At 35.1% G+C, this 21,869-nt stretch overlaps 1 protein-coding gene across 1 annotated transcript in view; it reads left to right on the top strand.

Moving 5' to 3' along the window:
• The window catches only part of TEX11 (testis expressed 11), a 313,311-nt gene that overhangs the window by 187,145 nt on the left and 104,297 nt on the right, over positions 1–21,869 (top strand). Inside the window, exons 17-18 of the mRNA XM_035028703.1 lie at positions 15,481–15,583; positions 20,470–20,594. Of these exons, the coding sequence (XP_034884594.1) occupies positions 15,481–15,583; positions 20,470–20,594 (228 nt within the window). The remainder of the gene's footprint in view (positions 1–15,480; positions 15,584–20,469; positions 20,595–21,869) is intronic.

Below are 21,869 nucleotides of genomic sequence, written 5' to 3'. Positions count from 1 at the left end.
TTGCCAATATACAGTATTTTCAGTTCTTTTAATTTTAACAATTCTAGTAGGTGTGTTTTGGGTTTATTTTAGTAAAGTCAGATTTATTATATTTTTCTTTTATAGCTTGTTTATTGTATCCTTAGAAATCTTTGCTTGCCCCAAGATGGAAGAATTTTTCTTCAATGCTCTTTTTTTTTCACTTTTGATATGTTTTACCGATTTACCCAATAAGCTTGGCTGTACATTTCTTCTGTGCTTTTTTCTAGACATTTTATAGTTTTAGCTGTTTTTATTTACTTTATTTATTTTTAAAGACTTTTATTTGAGAGCCAGTGAGAGAGAGCACGAGTGGGAGCGAGGGACAGAGGGAGAAGCAGACTCCCCGCTGAGCAGGGAGCCCAATGCGGGGCTTGATCCCAGGACCCCGGGATCATGACCTGAGCTGAAGGCAGTCGCTTAACTGACTGAGCCATCCAGGCACCCCACGTTTTAGCTGTTTTTAGACCTATGGCCCATTTTGAGATAATGTGTGTGTGTGCGCGCGCATACGCGCACGTGCATGTGACAGAAAGAGGGAGGGAGAGAGAGAGAGAGAGAGAGAGAAAGGGTTAAGGTTCATTTTCCCCCATATGGATACCATGTTATTCTAGTACCGGTATTGAAAGACTGTCCTTACCCAACTGAATTGTCTTGGTACCTTTGTCAGATATCTAGTAATCATAGATATTGGGATTTGCTTCTGTACTCCATTCTGTCCTGTTGATTCTTTTTTTTCTTTTTTTCTTTTTTAAAGATTTTATTTATTTATTTTGACAGAGAGAGACACAGCGAGAGAGGGAACACAAGCAGGGGGAGTGGGAGAGGGAGAAGCAAGCTCCCCGCTGAGCAGGGAGCCCGATGCGGGGCTTGATCCCAGGACCCTGGGATCATGACCTGAGCCGAAGGCAGATGCTTAACGACTGAGCCACCCAGGCACCTGTCCTGTTGATTCTTTATATCTATCCTCATTCCTCACTGTCTTAATTGCTGTAGTATTATAGTAAGTCTTAAAATCAAGCTAGTAAGTCCTCAACTTTGTTCTTTTTTAGAATCTTTTGGCTACTTTAAGTCCTTTGTATTTTCACATAAATTGTAAAATCAGTTTGTCAATTACTACAAAAATGTTTGGTGGGATTTTTATTGGCATTGCATTGAATCTTTAGGTCAATTTAAGAAACAGTTAATATCTTAACAATTGTATTCAAATTCATTAACACAACATAGCATTCTATTTAGGTCTTGTTTAATTTCCCTCATCAATATCTTACAGTTTCCAGCATAAAATCTTGCACATATTTTGTTAACTTTATCCCAGAGAATTCATGTTTTTGATGATATTGTATATGGTGTTACTTTATTAATTTCAATTTCCAATAGTTCATTGTTAGCATATAGAAATACAATCGATTTTTAAAAATTATGGTAAAATATATCATCTTAGCCTTTTATTTTTAAAGATTTTATTCATTTATGTGAGAGAGAGTGAGCAAGAGAAGAGAGCACGGACAGGGGCAGAGGCGGAGGGAAAGGGAGAGGGAGATGCAGACTCCCCGCTGAGCAGGGAGCCTGACTCAGGACTCGATCCTAGGACCCTGGGATCATGACCTGAGCTGAAGGCAGATGCTTAACCGACTGAGCCACCCAGGTACCCCTTAACTGTTTTTATGTATAGTTCTATGGCATTAATACATACACAATATTCAGTATCCATCTCCAGAACTCTTTTTATCATGTAAAACTGACACTCTGTGCCCATTAAACAATAATTCTTTGCTCCCCTCAACCCCCAGCCCTTGGCAACCAGAATTCAATGTTCTGTTTCTATGGCTTTGACTACTTTAGATACCTCATATAAGTGAAATCATACAGTACTTGCTCATTTCTGACTAGCTTATACCACATAGCATAATGTCCTCAAGGTTCATCCATGTTGTAGCATATATCAGAATTCCCTAACTTTTTAAGACTCAGTAATATTCCACTATATGCATATTACCACTTTTTGTTTATCCATTTATCTGTGGATGGACCCTTGGGTTGCTTCCATCTTTTAGCTTTTGTGAATAAAATTGCTATCAACTAGGTATACAAGTATCGGAGTCCCTGTATTTAATTCTTTTGTATATATACCTAGGAGGAGAATTGTGGGATTATTATTATTATTATTAGAATTGTGGGATTCTATGGTAATTCTATGTTTAACATTTGAGGAACAGCCACTGTTTTACATGATGGCTGTGTCATTTTACAGTCCCACCAGAAAGCACAAGTGTCCCAATTTCTCCACATCCTGACCAGTAGTTGTTATTTTCTCGTTTTTTGATAATACCCATCCTAACGGGTATGAAGTGGTTTCTTGTATTTTTGATTTGCATTTCCCTAATGAGCACTGATGTTGAGCATCTTTTCATGTGTTTATTGGCCATTTGTGTATCTTCTTTGGAGAAATTCCAAGTCTTTTTGCCCATTTTTTAAATTGGGTTGTTTATATTTTAGTTGTTGAGTTGTAGGAACCCTTTAATATTCTGGATATTAACCTACTATCAATATATGATTTGCAAATATTTTCTCCCATTCTGTGGATTATCTTTTCCCTTTCTTGATAGTGTCCTTTGAAGCACAAACATTTTGTAATTTTGATGGAAGTCCAAATATCTATTTTTTATTTTGGTGCGTGTGCTTTTGGTGTCATATCCAAGAAATCACCACCAAATCCACTGTCATGATTTCCCCTTAAGTTTTCTTCTAAGACTTAAAATTGTAGCTTTTCCATGTAGGTCTTTGAGCCATTTTGAATTACTTTTTATATGTGGGGTAAGGTACGGATCTGACTTCATTTTTCTACATGTGGATATCCTATTTTCCCAACATCATTTGTTGAAAAGACTGTCCTTCTTCCATTGAATGGTCTTGGCACCCTAGTCAAAAATCATTTGAACATATATGTGAGGGGTTATTTCTGGGCTTTATATTCTAATTCATTGGTCTATATGTCTGTCCTTATGCAAGTATCACACTGTTTTGATTACTGTGGCTTTGTACTACGTTTTGAAATTAGGAAGGGTGAGTCCTCCAAGTTTGTTCTTTTCTTCCAAGATATTTTTTGGCGACTCAGGTCCCTTGAAATTACATATGAATTTTAGGATGGGATTTTTTTAAATTTCTGTACAAAACAAAACAAATGGCATTGAGATTTTCATAGGGATTGCATTGGTCACTTTGGTTGTCTTCTTTTCAAAAAACTCTTTATCTTTTATTCTGGAAAATATATATGATTTTCAATTCTTTTTAACTTTAAAATTTTCCTTCCTTTTAACTTTTAAAACGTTTCCTGTGTTCTTTTGGCATTATTGGCTGTGTTTATTTACTCTCCTATTTCTTTTTTAGTCTTAATTTCTGAAATGGTTTATTTCTAATTTTTTTCAGAGATCTAGTACCTCATTTTTGATTTTTTCTAATTCTGATTTATGCCATTCTTTTATATCTTGTATCAATTTCTTAATATCTTTTATCTCATTTTGAAATGGTCAGTTATAGTTTTGACCTTTTTAAATTGAAGTATAATTAACATACAATGTTATATTAGTTTCAGATGTACAACATATTGATTCAACAGTTCTATAATTATTCGATACTCACCATGATAAGTGTAGACACCATCTGTCACCATACAACATTATTACAGTATTATTGACCATATTTCCTATGCTGTACTTTTTATCACCATGACTTATTTATTTTATAACTGGAAGTTTGTACCTCTTAATTTAATTTATCTATTTTGTGCATCCCCGCAGCTACCTCCCCTTTGGCAACCACCAGTTTCTTCTCGGTATTTAAGAGTCATTTTGTTTGTTTTATATATTTCACACATAAGTGAAATCATATGGTATTTGTCTTTCTCTGACTTACTTCACTTAGCATAATACCATCTCTGTCCATTCATGTTGTTGCAGATGGCAAGATCACATTTTTTATGGCTGAGTAGTATTCCACTGTGTGTGTGTGTGTGTGTGTGTGTGTGTGTGTGTGTGTGTACCACTTTATCCATTCATCTCTCAGTGGACACTTGGGTTGCTTCCATACCTTGGCTATTGTAAATAATGCTGCAGTAAACATAAGGGTGCTTATAACTTTTCGAATTAGTGTTTTTGTTTTATTTAGGTAAATATCCAGCAGTGGAATTACCTGATCATATGATATTACTATTTTTAATTTCTTTGATGAAACTCCATACTGTTTTCCACAGTGGCTGTACCAGTTAACATTTCCAGCAACAGTGCATGAGGGTTTCCTTTTCTCCACATCCTTGCCAAAACTTGTTATTTCATGTCTTTTTAATAGTAGTCACTGTAACAGATGTGGGGTGATATCTCATTGTGGTTTTGATCTTCATTTCCCTGACAATTAGTGATGTTGAGTTATCTTTTCATGTGTCTTTTGGCCATTTGCATGTGTTCTTTGGAAAATTGTCTATTTAGGTTTTCTGCCCATATTTAAAAATTGGATTGTTTGGGAGCGACTGGGTGGCTCAGTTGGTTAAGCCTCTGCCTTCAGCTCAGGTTATGATCCCAGGGTCTTGGGATCGAGCCCCACATCGGGCTCCCTGCTCAGCAGAGACCCTGCTTCTCCCTCTCCCTCTGCTGCTCCCCCTGCTTGTGCTCTCTCTCTCTGTCAAACAAATAAATAAAATCTTAAAAAATATATAAAAAATAAAAATTGAATTGTTTGTTTCTTTGTTATTGAGTTGTATAAATTCTTTATATATTTTTACCGGCCCTTTATTTGATATATCATTGGCAAATATCTTTATATTCAGTAGGTTGCCTGTTTGTTTTGTTGATGGTTTCCTTTGCTGTGCAAAAGCTTTTTATTTTGGTGTCATCCCAATAGTTTATTTTTGTTTTTGTTTCCCTTGCTTGGCCAGACACATCCATAAATATGTTGCTGAGGCTGATGTCCAAGAGATTACTACCTATGTTTACTTTTAGGAGTTTAATGATTTCAGGTCTCACATTTAGGTCTTTGATCCATTTTTTATTTTTTGAATATAGTGTAAGAAAGTAGTCCAGTTTCATTCTTTTGCATGTAGCTATCCAGTTTCACAGCATCATTTATTGAAGAGACTGTTTCTCCCCGTTGTATATTCTTGCCTTCTTTGTCATAGATTAATTGAACATACAGATGTGGGTTTCTTTCTGGGTGTTATATTGTTCTGTTGATCTATTTCTGTGTTTGTTCCAGTACCATACTGTTTTGATTACTATAGCTTTGTGGTGTCTCTTCAAATCTAGGATTATGATACCTCCATCTTTGATCTTCATTCTTAAGATTGCTTTGGCTATTTGGGATCTTTTATGATTCCATACAAAATTCCATACAAGATAATTGGTTCTAGTTCTGTGAAAAATGCTATTGGTATTTTAATGATGGTTGGCATTGAATTTGTAGATTACTTTGGGTAGTATGCACATTTTAATGAAATTAATTCTTCCGATCCATGAGTGTGGTATATATTTCCATTTGTCTTCTTTGATTTCTTTCATCAGCGTCTTATAGATTTTAGAGCATAGATCTTTCACCTCCTTGGTTAAATTTATTCCTAGGTATTCTATTCTTTTTGGTGCAATTATAAATGGGATTGTTCTCTTTTTTTAAGTTTTTATTTAAATTCCAGTTAGTTAACATACAGTGTAATATTAGTTTCATGTGCACACTATAGTGATTCAGCACTTCCATACTACACCCAGTGCTTATCACAAGTGCACTCCTTAATTGCCATCACCTATCCCCACCTACCTCCCCTCTGGTAATCCTCGGTTTGCTCTCTATAGTTAAGAGTTGTTTCTTGGTTTGCCAGGGTGCCTGGGTGGCTCAGTCGTTTAGTGTCTGCCTTCAGCTCAGGTCATGATCCCAAGCCCTGCATTGGGCTCCCTGCTCAGCAAGAGGCCTGCTTCTCCCTCTCCTACTCCCCCTGCTTGTATTCCCTCTCTTGCTCTCTCTCTCTCTGTCAAATAAATAAATAAAATCTTATAAAAAAGAGTTGTTTCGGGGCACCTGGGTGGCTCAGTCGTTAAGCGTCTGCCTTCGGCTCAGGTCATGATCCCAGGATCCTAGGATCGAGCCCCGCATCGGGCTCCATGCTTGGTGGGAAGCCTGCTTCTCCCTCTCCCACTCCCCCTGCTTGTGTTCCCTCTCTTGCTATGTCTCTCTGTGTCAAATAAATAAAATCTTTAAAAAAAAAACAAAAAAAGAGTTGTTTCTTGGTTTACCTACCCCTCTTTATTTTCCCTTTGCTCATTTGTTTTCTTTTTTTTTTTTCGAGAGAGAGCACACACACACGAGGTGGGGGGCAGAGGGAGAGGGAGAGAGAGAATCTTAAGCAGACCCACGCAGGGCTCAATCTCATGACCCTGATATCATGACCTGAGCTGAAACCCGAGAGTTGGTTGCTTAACTGACAGAACCATCCAGGCGCCCCCATCTGTATGTCTTCTTTGGAGAAATGTCTGCTTATGACTTCCGCCCATTTTTTTGCTTGGATTATTTGGTTTTGGGGTGTTGAGTTTTATAACTTCCGTATATATTTTGGATACTAACCCTTTATTGGATATGTCATTTGCAAATATCTTCTCCTGTTCCGTAGGTTGCCTTTTAGTTTTGTTGATTGTTTTGTTCACTCTGCAGAAGCTTTTTATTTTGATGGTTATAAATAACAGTAGGTTATTTTTGCTTTTGTTTCCCTTGCCTCCAGGGACATATCTAGAAAGAATATGCTACAGCTGATGTCAAAGAGGTTATTGCCTGTGTTCTCCTCTAGGATTTTGATGGTTTCAGGTCTCAGATTAAGGTCTTTCATCCATTTTGAATTTATTTTTGTGTATGGTGTAAGAAAGTGGTCCAGTTTCATTCTTCTGCATGTTGCTGTCCAGTTTTCCCAATACCATTTGTTGAAGAGATTATCTTTTTCCCATTGGATATGCTTTCATGATTTATCAAAGAATAGTTGACCATACAGTTGTGGGTCCATTTCTGGGTTCTATTCTGTTCCATTGATCTAAGTGCCTGTTTTTGTGCCAGTACCATACTGTCCTGATCACTACAGCTTTGTAATATAACTTGAAGTCCAGAATTGTGATGCCTCCAGCTTTGATCTTCTTTTTCGGGGTTGCTTTGGCTATCTGGGTCTTTAGGGTTTCCATATAAATTTTAGGATTGTTTGTTCTAGCTCCGGGAAAAATGCTGGTGGTATTTTGATAGGGATTGCATTAAATGTGTAGGTTGCTTTGGGTAGCATAGACATTTGAACAGTATTTGTTCTTCCAATCTGTGAGCATGGAATGTTTTCCCATTTCTTTGTGTCATCAATTTCTTTCATCAGGGTTTTATAGTTTTCAAAGTACAGGTCTTTTACCTCTTTGGTTAAGTTTATTCCTGGATATCTTATGGTTTTTGGTGTAATTGTAAATGGGATCAATTCTGTAATTTCTCTTTCTTCAGTCTCATTGTTAGTGTATAGAATGCAGCTGATTTCTGTACGTTGATTTTGTATCCTGTGACTTTACTGAACTTGTGTATCAGTTCTAGCAGCTTTTTGGTAGAGTCTTTCGGGTTTTCTATATAGAATATCATGTCATCTGCAAATAGTGAAAGTTTGACTTCTTCCTTGCTGATTTGGATGCCTTTTATTTCTTTGTGTTGTCTGATTGCTGAGGCTAGGACTTCCAGGACTATGTTAAATAACAGTGGTGAGAGTGGACAGCCCTGTCCTGTTCCTGACTATAGAGGAAAAGCTCTCAGTTTTTCCCCATTGAGGATGATATTAATTGTGGGTTTTTCATATATGGCCTTTTTAATGTTGAGGTATGTTCCCTCTAACCCTACTTTGTTGAGGGTTTTTATCGTGAATGGGTGTTGTATTTTGTCAAATGCTTTTTCTGTATCTATTGAGAGGATCCTTTCTTTTATTAATGTGGTGTATCACATTGATTGATTTGTGAATACTGAACCCCCATTGCAGCCCAGGAATAAATCCCACTTGATTGTGGTGAATGATTCTTTCAGTGTACGATTGGATTCAGTTTGTTAGTATTTTATTGAGAATTTCTACACCCATGTTCATCAGGGATATTGACCTCAGTTTTTCTTTTTCATTGGAGTCTTTATCTGGTTTCGGTATCAGGGTAATACTGGCCTCATAGAATAAATTTGGAAGTTTTCCTTCCTTTTCTATTTTTTGGAATAGTTTGAGAAGAATAAGTATTAACTCTTCTTTAAATGTTTAATAAAGTTCGCCTGTGAAACCATCTGGCCCTGGACTTTCGTTTGTTGTGAGATTTTTGATTACTGAATCAATGTCTTTGCTAGTTTTGAGTCTGTTCAGGTTTTCTATTTCGTCCTGTTTCAGTTTTTGTAATTTATGTTTCTTGAAATTTATCCATTTATTCTAGGTTGTCCAATTTGTTGGCATGTAATTTTTCATAACATTTCCTTATAGTCCTTTATATTTCTGTGGTTTCAGTTGTTATTTTTCCTCCCTCATTTCTGATTTTATTTTAGTTCTCTCTCTTTTTTTCTTGGAAGTCTGGCTAAAGGTTCATCATTTTTGTTTATCTGTTCAAAGAACGAGATCTTGGTTTCATTGATTTTTTGTATTTTTTTTAAGACTCTATTTTGTTTATTTCTGCTTTAATCGTCACTATTTCCTTCTACTAGCTTTGAGCTTGTTTTTTCTTTTTTAGCTCTTTTAAGTATGTTCATTTGAGATTTTTCTTGTTTCTTGAGGCCTGTATTGCTATAAACTTCCATCTGAGAACTTATTTTGCTGCATTCCAGAGTTTGTACCCTTCTGTTTTCATTTTTGTCTCCATGTATTTTTTAATTTCCTATTTGATTTCTTGGTTGAGCCATTTGTTTTTTAGTATCATGTCATTTAGCTTTTACATGGTTTTTTTTTTTTCTTCTGGATTTTATCTTAATCGAGTTCTAGTTTCATATTGTTGTGGTTTGAAAAAATGCTTCACATGATTTCAATCTTCTTAAATTTATTAAGACTTTTTTTATTGTGCTAACATGCAATCTATCCTGGAGAAAGTTCCATAGCACCTGGGAAGAATGTGTATTTTGCTGGTTTTGGATGGAATCTTCTGTATATATTTGTTAGGTCCTTCTGGTCTAATGTGTCATTTAAAGCCACTGTTTTCTGGGTGGCTCAAACGGTTAAGCGTCTGCCTTCGGCTCAGGCCCTGATCCCAGGGTCCTGGGATCAAGCCCTACATCGGGCTCCCTGCTGAGCGGGGAGCCTGCTTCTCCCTTTCCCTCTGCCTGCCACTCCCCCTGCTTGTACTCTCTCTCTGTGTAATGAAAAAAAAATTTTTTAAATCGAAAACCACTGTTTTCTTACTAATTTTTTTGTCTGGATGATCTATTGATTGATGTAAATGTTGTCTTAAAGTCCCCTACTATTTTGTAAAACTGTCAATGTCTCCCTCTGTATCTGTTAACATTTGCTTTATGTATTTAGGTACTCCTACGTTGTTGTATTTATATTTACAATTGTTACATTCCCGTGTTGGATTGATCCCTTTATTACTATGTAGTGCCCTTCTTTGTCTCCTGCTACAGTTCTTTGTTTTAAAGTCTATTTTATCTGATATAAGTATTACTACACCAGCTTTTATTTTCACTTTCATTTGCATGGAATATCTTTTTTCATCCCTTCACTTTCAGTCTTTGTTGAGTTCTTATAGGCAGAAAAAGGTGGGTCTGTATTTTTTTATCCATTCAGTCACCTTATGTCTTTTGATTGGAGCATTTAGTCCATTTCCATTTAAAGTAATTGTATATATTGCCATTTTGTTATTTTTTTCTGGCTGTTTTTTTTTTTTGTTGTTCCTCTCAGTTCTTTTTCTCTTGCTTTTTTTTTTTTCTCTTTGCTTTAATGACTTTGTTTAATGTTATGCTTGGATTCCTTTTTCTTTATTTTTTGTGTATCTGTTTTAGGGTTTTGATTTGTGGTTACTACTGGGTTCATATATAACATCCTACATGTATACCAGTCTATATCAAATTGATGGTCACTTAAGTTCAAATGCATGTTTATTAAATCTTACTTGTTATTTTCATTTATTTTTGCTCTGCTCTTTATTATTTACCTTCTGCTAATCCTGGGCTTACTTTTTTCTTCTTTTTCTAATTCCTTGAGTTGTATTAGATTATTTGAGATCTTTTTTTAATGTAGGTGTTTATCACTATAAACTTTCTGCTTAAGATTGTTTTTGATGCAAGGGTGCCTGGGTGGCTCAGTTGGTTAAGCGACTGCCTTTGGCTCAGGTCATGATCCCGAAGTCCCGGGATCAAGCCCCACATTGGGCTCCCTGCTCAGGAGGGAGTCTGTTTCTCCCTCTGACCCTCTCCCCTCTCATGCCGTTTCTCTCTCTCTCAAATAAATAAATAAATAAAATCTTTTAAAAAAATTTTCTAAAAAGAAAAGATTGTTTTTGATGCATCCCGTAAGTTTTGGATATGCTGTGTTTCCATTTTCTTTTGTTGCAAAATACTTTTGGATTTCCCTTTTGCTTTCTTCTTTGACCCATTAGTTGTTCAGGAATGTGTTTTTCAGCCTCCATGCATTTGTGAGTTTTTCGTTTTTCCTCCTGTCGTTTATTTCTAGTTTTTTATCCATTGTGTTTGGAAGATATTTTTTCAGTCTTCTTAAATTTGTTAAGGCTTGCTTTCGGGTCCAACATATGGTCTGTCCTGGAGAATGTTACATGTGTGCTTCAAAGAAATATGTATTCTTGTGCTGTTGGATAGAATATTCTATATATGCTTATAAGGTCCATTTGGTCTCTAGTGTTTTGCAGGTCTACTATTTGTTTACTAATTTTCTGTCCGGATGATCTATGCATTGTTGAAAGTGGGGTGTTGAAGTCCCCTACTGTTTATAATTGCTGCCTCTTACTCCCTTCAGTTTGTTAACATTTGCTTTATTTATTTATGTATTGTTAAATTCAAGTATAATTAACATACTGTGTCATATTAGTTTTAGGTGTACAGTTTTATACATATCTCCATGCTCATCAAGATAAGTGTACTCTTAACCACCCTACCCACCTTTCCTCTGGCAACCACCAGTTTGCTCTTTGTATTTACAAGTCTCTTTATGTCTGTGTCCTTCTTTGTTGTTTGTTTTGTGTGTTAAATTACACATATGAGTGAAACCATATGGTGTTTGTCTTTCTCTGAGTTATTTCACTTAACATTATATCCTCTAGACCCTCTAGGTCCATCCATGTTATTGCAAATGGCAAGAGTTCATTCTTTTTTATGGCTGAGTAATTTCCATAAAGTATATACCACATCTGCTTCATCCATCTATCAATGAACACTTGGATTGCTTCCATATCTTGGCCATTGTAAATAATGCTGCAGTAACGCCGCAAACAATGCTGCAGTAGACATAGGAGTGTAACATTTTCAAATTAGTGTTTTTCCTTTTGGGGGGGTAAATACCCAGTGATGGAAATACTGGATCATATGGTAATTCTAATTATAATTTGAGGAAGCTCTGTAGTGATTTCCACTGTGGCTCTACCAATTTGCATTCCCTCAAACATTGTATGAGGATTCCTTTTTCTCCACATCTTTGTCAAAACTTGTTATTTCTTGTGTATTTGAATTAACCATTCTGACAGGTGTGAAGTGGCATCTCATTGTGGTTTTCATGTGCATTTCCCTGATGATCAGTGATGTTGAGCATCTTTTCGGTTAGTATTAGTTTTAAATATTTAGTTGCTCTAATGTTCAGTGTATATATATTTATAATTGTTATATCCTCTTAATGCGTTGACCCCTTTATCACTATATAGTGACCTTCTTTGCCTTTTGTGACCAATTTTGACTAAAGTCTATTTTATCTGATATAATTATAGCCACTCCTGCTCTCTTTTCCTTACCATTTGCATGTAATATCTTTTTCAGTCCCTTCCAGTTTATGTGTATCCTTATAGCTAAGTTAGTCTCTAGCAGGTATAATACTGTTGGAATATTTTTATTAAAAATCATTTAGTCCCTCTGTGTCTTTGGAGAATTTATTCCATTTATATTTAAAGTAATTTTGATAGGTAAGGACCTACTATTCCCATTTTGTTACTCGTTTTCTTAGTTTCTAATTCCTTTGTTCTTTTTTCCTCTCTTGCTGTCTTTTTAAAAATTTATTCTTATAGTGGTATGCTTTAATTCCTTTTTATTTATCTTTTATGTATGTACTATGGGTTTTTTCTTTGTGGTTACCATGTGGTTTACATAAAGCATCTTTTAGATATAACCGTCTATTTTAAGCTGTTAACAACTTATGTTCAAACGCATAGAGAAACTCTACACTTCTCCTCTCCTCACATTTATGCTATTCATGTCACACTTTATATCTTTTTATGTTGTACATCTGTTAACAAATTTTTATAGCTATAGTTATTTTTAATATTATTGTTTTTAACTTTTATAGTAGAGATAAAAGTGATTTACACACTATCATTACAAAATTAGGGTATTCTGAATTTTATTATATTTTTATAACCTATTGAAAGATATTTTGGTTACTTCCAAGTTTTCACAATTATGAGTAAAGTTTCTATAATAAGTAATGTGCAGGATTTTGTGTGGACATTAGCTTGCAGCTCATTTGGGTAAAATACTAAGAAGGACAATTGCTAGATCATATTGTGAGAGTATGTTTAGTTTTATAAGAAACTACGAAACTGTCTTTCAGAATGGCTCTACTATTATTTTTCTTACTAGCAATGAATGAGAATTCCTATTTCTCCACATTCTCACAAGTATTTGGTTTTGTCAGTGTTTTAGATTTTAGCCATTTTAATAGTTGTATAGTGGTATTATTTTAATTTGCGTTCTCTTGATGAAATATAATGTTGAGCATCTTTTTATATGCTTATTTGCCATCTGTATGTCTTCTTTAGTGAGGTATCTGTTCAAGTCTTTTCCTCAATTTATAATTGAGTAGCTTCTTGTCTTATTGTTGAATTCTTTGTATATTTTGTACATCAATTTTTTATCAGATACGTGTTTTACAAATGTTTTCTCTCACTGTGCGGCTTATGTTTTCATTCTCTAACAATATCTTTCACATAGCAGACATTTCTAATTTTAATAATGTCCAACTCCCAATTTTTTCTTTCATGGATTGTGCTTTTGGTGTTGTGTTTTTTAAAAGTCATCACCAACCTAAAGGAAATAGATAAATTTCAAGAAACATATAAATTACCAAAACTGAAACAGGAAGAAACAGAACACTTGAATAGACTCATAAATAGCAAAGAAATTGGATCAATAATCAAAAATCTCCCAACAAACAAAAGTCCAGGGCTGCATGGCTTCACACCAATGTCTAATGTCTATAGCAGCATTATCTACAATAACCAAATTATAGAAAGAGCCCAAATGTCCATCGACTGATGAATGGATAAAGAAGTTATGGTGTATATATATGCATATTTATATATGCAATGGAGTATTGCTCAGCTATCAAAAAGAATGAAATCTTGCCATTTGCAATGACATGGATGGAGCTAGAGAGTATTAGGCTAAACAAAATAATTCAGTCAGAGAAAGACAAATACCATATGATTTCACTCATATGTGAAATTTAAGACAGAAAACAAATTTCCAGGGAAATAAGAGAGAGGCAAACCAAGAAACAGACTCTTAACTACAGAGAACAAACTGAGGGTTACCAGAGGGGAGGTGGGTAGGGGGGATGGGTTAAATAGATGATGGGGATTAAGGAGCGTATTTGTCATGATGAGCACTGGGTATTGTATGGAAGTGTTGAATCACTGTATTATACATGTGAACCTAATATTACACTGTATGTTAACTAATAAAAACTTTAAAAGATAAATAAAAAATAAAAAGTCATTAGCAAACCAAAGGTCACTTCAGTTTTCTCCTTTGTTACTTTCTAAGAGTTCTATAGCTGGGAGTTTTATATTTAAGTTGATGATCCATTTTGTGTTAATTTTGTGGAAGGTTTATGGTCTGTGTTCAGATTCATTTTTTTTGCACATGGATGTCCATTTGTTTCAACACAGTTTGTTGAAAGGAGTATCCTCTGTTTTTTAAAATTTCTGGTTACCCCCTTCTATCAATGTGGAAATTACTTAGTGTTTCAATTCTTTCATTTGTCGTCTTAAAGATAATAGAATCTTTATTTAACTGTCCATGTTTGTAATATCTGAACTGCACTTTGCCTAATTTATTTTGCCTTCTCTTTCAGTTCACTAATTTTCCCTTCTCATGTTTCTCATCTGCTATTGAACCTATCTACCATGTTTCCATTTGGGTTATTGTATTTTTCATTTCAAGTACTTTTTCAGATCATCAAGGTCATATTTTATAGTTTGTTTCCTACAAACTTCTCTGATATTCAAGATGTGTAACAACTGATATGCCTTGGGCAATAATCAGAATTGAGATCAGCTGCAAATAACCACTATACCATATCAATATGTACTATTGTATATCAACCTACTTATATATATTTTTGAGGATCTTTTATTTCTTTAAACTTTGAAAACAGGTGTTTTATAGATAGTTTTTTATAATTCTGGCATCTACGTTTTGAGAATCTGTTTCTGCAATTTGTTGTTTCTGCTGATTCTCATTTATGGTGTATTGCTTCTTAGTATGCTTGATTTTTTTTTATGTTTATTACTCCTGATTCTTGAAAAATCATTTTTGGAAATATTTTGAAGCCTAGGATGAAGGTTACTTCCCCCAGAGAATATTTACCTTTGTTTCTTCAGATGTTTGGGACCAACGTCAAATAAATTCACAGTTTGAGGTCTTTTGGCTTCCTGTTTAATGTAATTTGGTGCCATAAATACACACCTCAGGGATTGGTTCTCCCCATCACATTTTGTTGTGTTCCTCTCAACTTTCTTTGCAGTCCCCTGGTGATGCAGGTAGGAGCGGTTTAGTTCTGGTAACCTAAGAGTGTGGTCCCTTGGGTCTCTTGATGTCTGTTTTCCTAACCTAGTGAGATTCATTTAAACTACAGCTAACATTTGTCTAGATTTATAAATGCCCACCAGAAAAAAAGTGGCTTTAATTCTCTGCTTGTTTCTCTGGAACCTCACTTTTCCTCAGATTTTATTATCTTGTAAGTTGCTTTGGAATTGAAAAAAAAATGTTATCTAACATTTTTCGTTGTTTTCAGTAGGAGAGTTGGTCTGACAAATATAATGCACCCTATTTCTAGAAGTAGAACTCACTGTTTCTTCAGCATTTTAAGAGAACAGTTCTTTAAAGATTTTACTTAGATTCACATCTTTTTATGATAAGTATCCTCAGCCATTGTGACTATATTAATAATTTTAGTAAAATATGATAAGGTCTTCCTTATTACCTTTATAAAAGAGATCCAATATTTTCTCTTTTCAGGCTAAAGAGGCAGTGATAGAAGCTGAACAACGTGATCCTAGAAATATTTTCACTCAGTTTTATGTATTCAAGGTTGCAGTTTTAGAGGGCAACTCTGGCAGAGGTATGAATGTTATTTATGAATTATATTTAACTGTTAATATAAAGAATAATAATCTTCTTCTACCATAAAGAAAAAAACATTGTTTTTAAGACAGTGGAGTTATATATTCTATATTCTAGCTTTCCTATGTAAAGATGATACAACCATGCAACAAAAAGGAATTATGACGGTTACATAGGAATAAAAGAACAGGGGCTGCCTAAGGAATTGGGGAGAAAGTCTTGTCGTTGTATACTTTTTTGTATTTTCTTTCATTTGAACCTGTTAAAAGTTAAGTTTAAAAAGCTGTGGGGTCATCGGGCTCCCTGCTCAGTGGGGAGCCTGCTTCTCCCTCTCCCTCTGCCTGCCTCTCTGCCTACTTATGCTCTCTATCTCTCTGTCAAATAAATAAATAAAAAAAAGCTTCAAAAAAAAAAAAAAAAAGCTGTGGGGTAGGGCGCCTGGGTGGCTCAGTCAGTTAAGCATCTGCCTTTGGCTCAGGTCATGATCTAGCCCCGCATCGGGCTTCCTGCTCAGCGGGAAGCCTGCTTCTCCCTCTCCCACTCCCCCTGCTTGTGTTCCCTCTCTCGCTGACTTTCTCTCTGTCAAATAAATAAAAATTTAAAAATCTTAAAAAAAAAAAAAAAAAAAGAGTTGTCTTAGACAAAGTCTCCAACTTACTTTGAAATGTTTTCACTTATTTGGGAAGTGATTGGTAAGAGATTTGGCCTTGAAATGGAGTTTCTCTCTATGGAGTTGACAATTGCTGGAATTGCTCACATGAACATCATCCCATTAGTGTTGGGCCCTTTCCATTAAGTTAGGTATAGTTTGCTAGTTGATGTGTCTGTACACTCCTGTATCTTGACTTGGTTTCAGATACGCCTGTGCTGTGATATTATTCCCATTCAGCTCTCAGTGTAGCTGAGAATATCCTGAGGCAGTTGGAGCAGTTGTGAAGGGCTTAAGTTGAGAAATTGAGAAGTTTAAATTAATGGATCCAAACAGAATTTATACTAATCCAACTGAGCAACTGTTTATGAATACCTACTATGTGCAATGGACTCTGCTTTGCACTCCATAAAAAAAGAATGATAACTTATTCTTCTTTGAAAAAGAAATGTTCCAGGGTAGTAAAGTATTCCTGTATATTAATTAAAGATTAGCAAATTGGAGTCAGTTCTTTATCAGGGTTTATAGTGTAGTCATGTCCATCATCAATGTTTTCATTGGAGACTCCTGGGAATTTGTTTTATTTGATGTATTATGTTGAAAGATTGAAAAAATTTGAAACTTTTTACCAACAGAAATGGCAAAAAGTAGATTTCCTATTAAACTTTTTAACATTCTATTAAAATATATATTTTTTTTACTTTTTAAGCATAGCATCAACTCAGTCTTTTTATTTTTTCCCCAGTTATCTGTGACCATTTTTAAAGCCATGTTTATTGATAATATATAGAATAAAACTTACTAGTATATGATTCTGTGAGGTTTATTTATATTAATAATTCTATGAGTTTTAACAAATGTATACAGTCATGTAACCACCATTACAGTCATGATATAGAACAAAAAATTACCTCAGGTTCCCTTGTTGTCATTCCTTCCAACCACTTTTAGTCCTGGAAACAACTGAACTCATTTCTATCTCTATATTTTTGCCATTTCCAAAGTATCATATAAATGGGATCATACATTATGAAGCTTTTTGAGCCTTTCTTTCACTTATGATAATGCATTCAAAACTCATTCATATTGTTGTGTTTCCATAGTTTGTTCTTTTTTATTGCTGAGTAATAGTCTATAGTATGTATGTACCACAGTTTGTTTGTTCCTTCACCAGTTGAAGTATATTTGGATGGTTTCTGTTTTGAGCAGCTGTGAATAAATGTGCTACAAATATCTGTTTACAGATTTTGTGTGATGATAAGATTTAACTTCTCTAGGATAAATATCTAGGAGTTGGATTTTTGGATTGTATGGTAAATGTATGTTTAACTTTATTAGAACCTGCCAACCTGTTTTCCTAAGTAGCTATACAATTTTACATTCTAACCAGCTGTATATGAGTGTTCCAGGTGATCTGCATCCTCAAACAGCACTTGGAATTGTCCATTTAAAAAATATTTTACCCATTCTAATAGTAGGGTAATGGTATCTTATTGTGGTTTTAACTAGTATTTCTGTAATATTTGACATGCATATATCTTCTTTGACAGTGTTTGTATAAATCTTCTGTCCAGTTTTTTATAGGGAACTTTGTTTTTTTTTATTCATCTCTATATGTTCTATACATCTTCTATCATAGTGGCTAGAACATAGGAAAGAAATATATTTTAGTTACTAAGATATAGGGAACTTTGTTTTCTTATTGAGTTTTGGAAGTTCTTTAATATTTTAGATACAGATTATTGGATATATGTTTTATAAATTTTTTCTTTTTATTCTCTTATGTCTTTCATGAGAAGTTTGACAGTCTAATTTATCTTTTTTCCTCTTTTATGGAGTGTGCTTTTGGTATTATGGGTAAGAAATCTTTACCTAATCTAAGGTCACAAAAATTTTTTCCTGTGTTTTCTTCAAGAAATATAGGTTTAAGTGTATGGTTAGTTCTGTGATCAATTTTGTATATTAATTTTTGTATTTAATTTTTTTTTTAAAGATTTTATTTATTTGAGAGAGAGAGAGCATGAGAGAGGGGAGGGTCAGAGGGAGAAACAGACTCCCTGCCGAGCAGGGAGCCCGATGTGGGACTCGATCCTGGGACTCGAGGATCATGACCTGAGCTGAAGGCAGTCGCTCAACCAACTGAGCCACTCAGGCGCCCAATTTTTGTATTTAATTTAAGGTATGAACTGATGTTCATTTTTTTGGGCACATGGCTATCTAATCATTCCAGCATCATTTTTTCAGCATCATTTATTTAAAAACTATCTTTTTTTCGGGACGCCTGGGTAGCTCAGTCAGTTAAGCGTCTGCCTTCGGCTCAGGTCATGATCCCAGGGTCATGGAATCGAGTCCCACACTGAGCTCCTTGCTCAGCGGGGAGTCTGCTTCTCCCTCTGCCAGCTCTGCCTTTTGCTCCCCCTGCTTGTGCTCTCTCTCTCTGACAAATAAATAAAATCTTTAAAAAAAATAAAACCTATCCTTTTTCAACTGAATTACCTTTGTGCATTTATTGAAAATCAGTTGTAATATGTGTGTGTGGGTCTCTTTCTAGATTCTTCATTCTGTTCCATTGATCTATTCATCTGTCTTTATACCACTTCCACACGGTCTTAATTAGTCTAGCTGTGTAATAAACTTGAAATCATATAGTCAAAGATCATAATTTTGGGGCGCCTGGGTGGCTCAGTTGGTTAAGCAACTGCCTTCGGCTCAGGTCATGATCCTGGAGTCCCGGGATCGAGTCCCGCATTGGGCTCCCTGCTCGGCAGGGAGCCTGCTTCTCCCTCTCCCGCTCCCCCCTCTTGTGCTCTCTCTCTCTCTCACTCTCTCTCTCTCAAATAAATAAATAAAATCTTTAAAAAAAAAAAAAAGATCATAATTTTGTATGACTTGAATCCTTTTTAATATGTTAAGGCTTGTTCCCAGAATATTGTCTTTATTTGTAAACGTTCTATGTGCACTTGAGAAAAATGTATATTTTACTGGTGTTTGTTTGAGTGTTCTGTAAATGTTATTCAGGTCAAGTTGATTAATAGTGTAAAGTGTACTGCATCCTTACTGATTTACTACTTGTTCTATCAATTACTAAGAGAAAGTACTGAAATCTTTGACTATAATTGTGGATTCGTTAATTTGTTAATTTTTCCTTGCAGTTCTTTAAGTTCTTTAAGTGTTTTGAAATTTTGTTATAAGGTGCTGAACATTTAAGATTGTTATATTCTCATAATGAATTAATTCCCTTATCATCATGAATTAACCTTCTGTTATGTAATATTCTTTGCTCTGAAATCCATTTTGTCTGATATTAATATAGCCACTCCAGCTTTCTTTTGATTATCTTTATCATAGTATATATTATCCCATGTGTCTTCTTTTAACTAATTTTGTCTTTATATTATATTTAAAGTGTGTTTCTTGTAGGTAGCATATAGTTGAAAGTTGCTTTCTTTAATTCAGTGTGACTATCTGCCTTTTACTTGGGTCATCTATACCATTTATATTTAACATGATTATTGGTATGGTTAGGTTTAAATTTAACATCTTTTTATTTGTCTTCTGTTTGTCCCATCTGTTCATTGTCACCCATTTTTCTTTTTTCTACTTTCTTGTGGATTGAGTATTTTTTATGATGACATTTATCTCATCTTTTGGCCTATTAGCTCTCTTCATTTTGTTATTTTAATTGTTATTTAAGTTCTATAGTGCATACATTTAACTTATTGTAGTCTACCTTTAAGATATATAATGGAATGTAATACCACCATTCATTTTTAAATTTAATTCTGTTTTATATTCCATTTTATGAATGTACCAAAATGTATTAGGCCATCCATTAGTGATAGAATTTAGGTTGGTTGTATACTGTACTCTTTAAAAAAATTGCTGGATAAACATATTTTTATGTTTTTGTTCACTTTTGCAAGTATATCCATGGGATAAATTCATAGAGGTGAATTGCTCAGTTGGGCATTTTTCTGACATTCAAGTCCTCCTTGACAGTTTAGCAATTTAGATGACTTTATGTAAATTAACTAATATTTTAAAGATATTAGTGCTCTTTGAACACTACATCAAAAACTAATGATGTACTATATGTTGGCTAATTGAACTTAATAAAGAAAAGATATTGGTGCTCTTAAAATGAGTTCTAAAGTCACTGTGGTATAATTAACCATATATAGCTATTTTGTTTGATAAGAGCATCTCATTTTTTTAATTGTTTCCTTCTTTTTCAGCTTTGCGAGCAATTACTACATTAGAGAAGTTATTAATACTTGAAGATCCAGAGGAGAATGGGACACTTAGAGATAAAGAGTCACCTGTCATGCTCCTCAGTTTAGCTGCCCAGTTTGCTTTAGAGGTAATTCTTATGTATTTATCCCCAAGATTTTTTACCTCTTTTCCATTTTGAGAGACAATTCATGGAACTCTTTAGAGGAGTTTGCTACAAAGAAAAGAAATTGGTCAGTAGTTGGTGTGAGAAGTAGGATCAGAGGTTTGTTTGTTTGTTTGAGATGGGATGAATGAGAATGCTTATATGCTGATGGAAATGACCTAGTAAGAGAACAAAAAGTTGACAATGTGTGTGAGAGAGAAAAGAGAATTGTTAGAGCAATGTCCTTAAACAGGCAAGAGGTGATGGACACAAGTGTATAAATTCAGGGATTGGCTTTAGGAAAGAAAATGGATAGTTCATCTATAAAAGCAGTTGAGAAGTTAGAGTATGTGGTGTGTTCCCTGGTGTATGAATAAATGTGGTAGTGGGAATCTGGAAGGTTTTTTTTCCTGATGGCTTAAGTTTTTTCAACAAAGTAGGAAACAAGGTCATCACCTGGAGTGAGAATGGGAGAGGAGATGTTGGGGAGTTTGAGAAGATAGGGTAAGGTGTAAACTAATCATGCAGGAAAGCAAGAAAGCGAATGACATGCTAGTGTGGGATGCTTGCGCAGTAAGTGTTAAGGCCTATTTGATGACGTTTTAAAATAAAAGAAATAGGGCGCCTGGGTGGCTCAGTTGGTTAAGCGACTGCCTTCGGCTCAGGTCATGATCCTGGAGTTCCTGGATCAAGTCCCGCATCGGGCTCCCTGCTCGGCAGGGAGTCTGCTTCTTCCTCTGACCCTAACCCCTCTCATGTGCTCTCTCTCATTCTCTCTCAAATACATAAATAAAATCTTTAAAAAAAAGAAAAGAAAAGAAAAGAAATAGTTGTACAGGTTTTTATCCAGCCACTTTCAGCTAAATGGATGTAGGCACAAAAGTCAGTAGAAAGTTGGATTTAACCAGGTTTGTGGTTTTGCCAGATGAATACAATGAAGCAAAGGAGGAAGAGTAAGAAAATCAAGAAACGAGGAATTGATTATCATTAATCCCCATGGAATTTAAACTGGTCGTGGAGGAGGACATCAAGGGGATGAGGGACAGTGAAAAATTCGTACCATAAATGGTTTGGAGGTCTAAGTGCAGTGGAAGGATTGCTGGAGTAACAGAAGGGAGTGAATTAGAAAGGTAGGAGGGGCGCCTGGGTGGCTCAGATGGTTAAGCGTCTGCCTTCAGCTCAGGTCATGGTCCCAGGGTCCTGGGATCAAGTCCCGCTTCGGGCTCCCTGCTCCTTGGGAGCCTGCTTCTCCCTCTGCCT

The sequence above is a fragment of the Mirounga leonina genome, unplaced genomic scaffold, assembly GCF_011800145.1.
Source record: "Mirounga leonina isolate KUSES-001 unplaced genomic scaffold, KU_Mleo_1.0 Mir_204, whole genome shotgun sequence".
Taxonomy (NCBI): domain Eukaryota; kingdom Metazoa; phylum Chordata; class Mammalia; order Carnivora; family Phocidae; genus Mirounga; species Mirounga leonina.
Note: the sequence above shows the minus strand (reverse complement) of the source record. Positions and strands in the feature narration are given on the sequence as shown.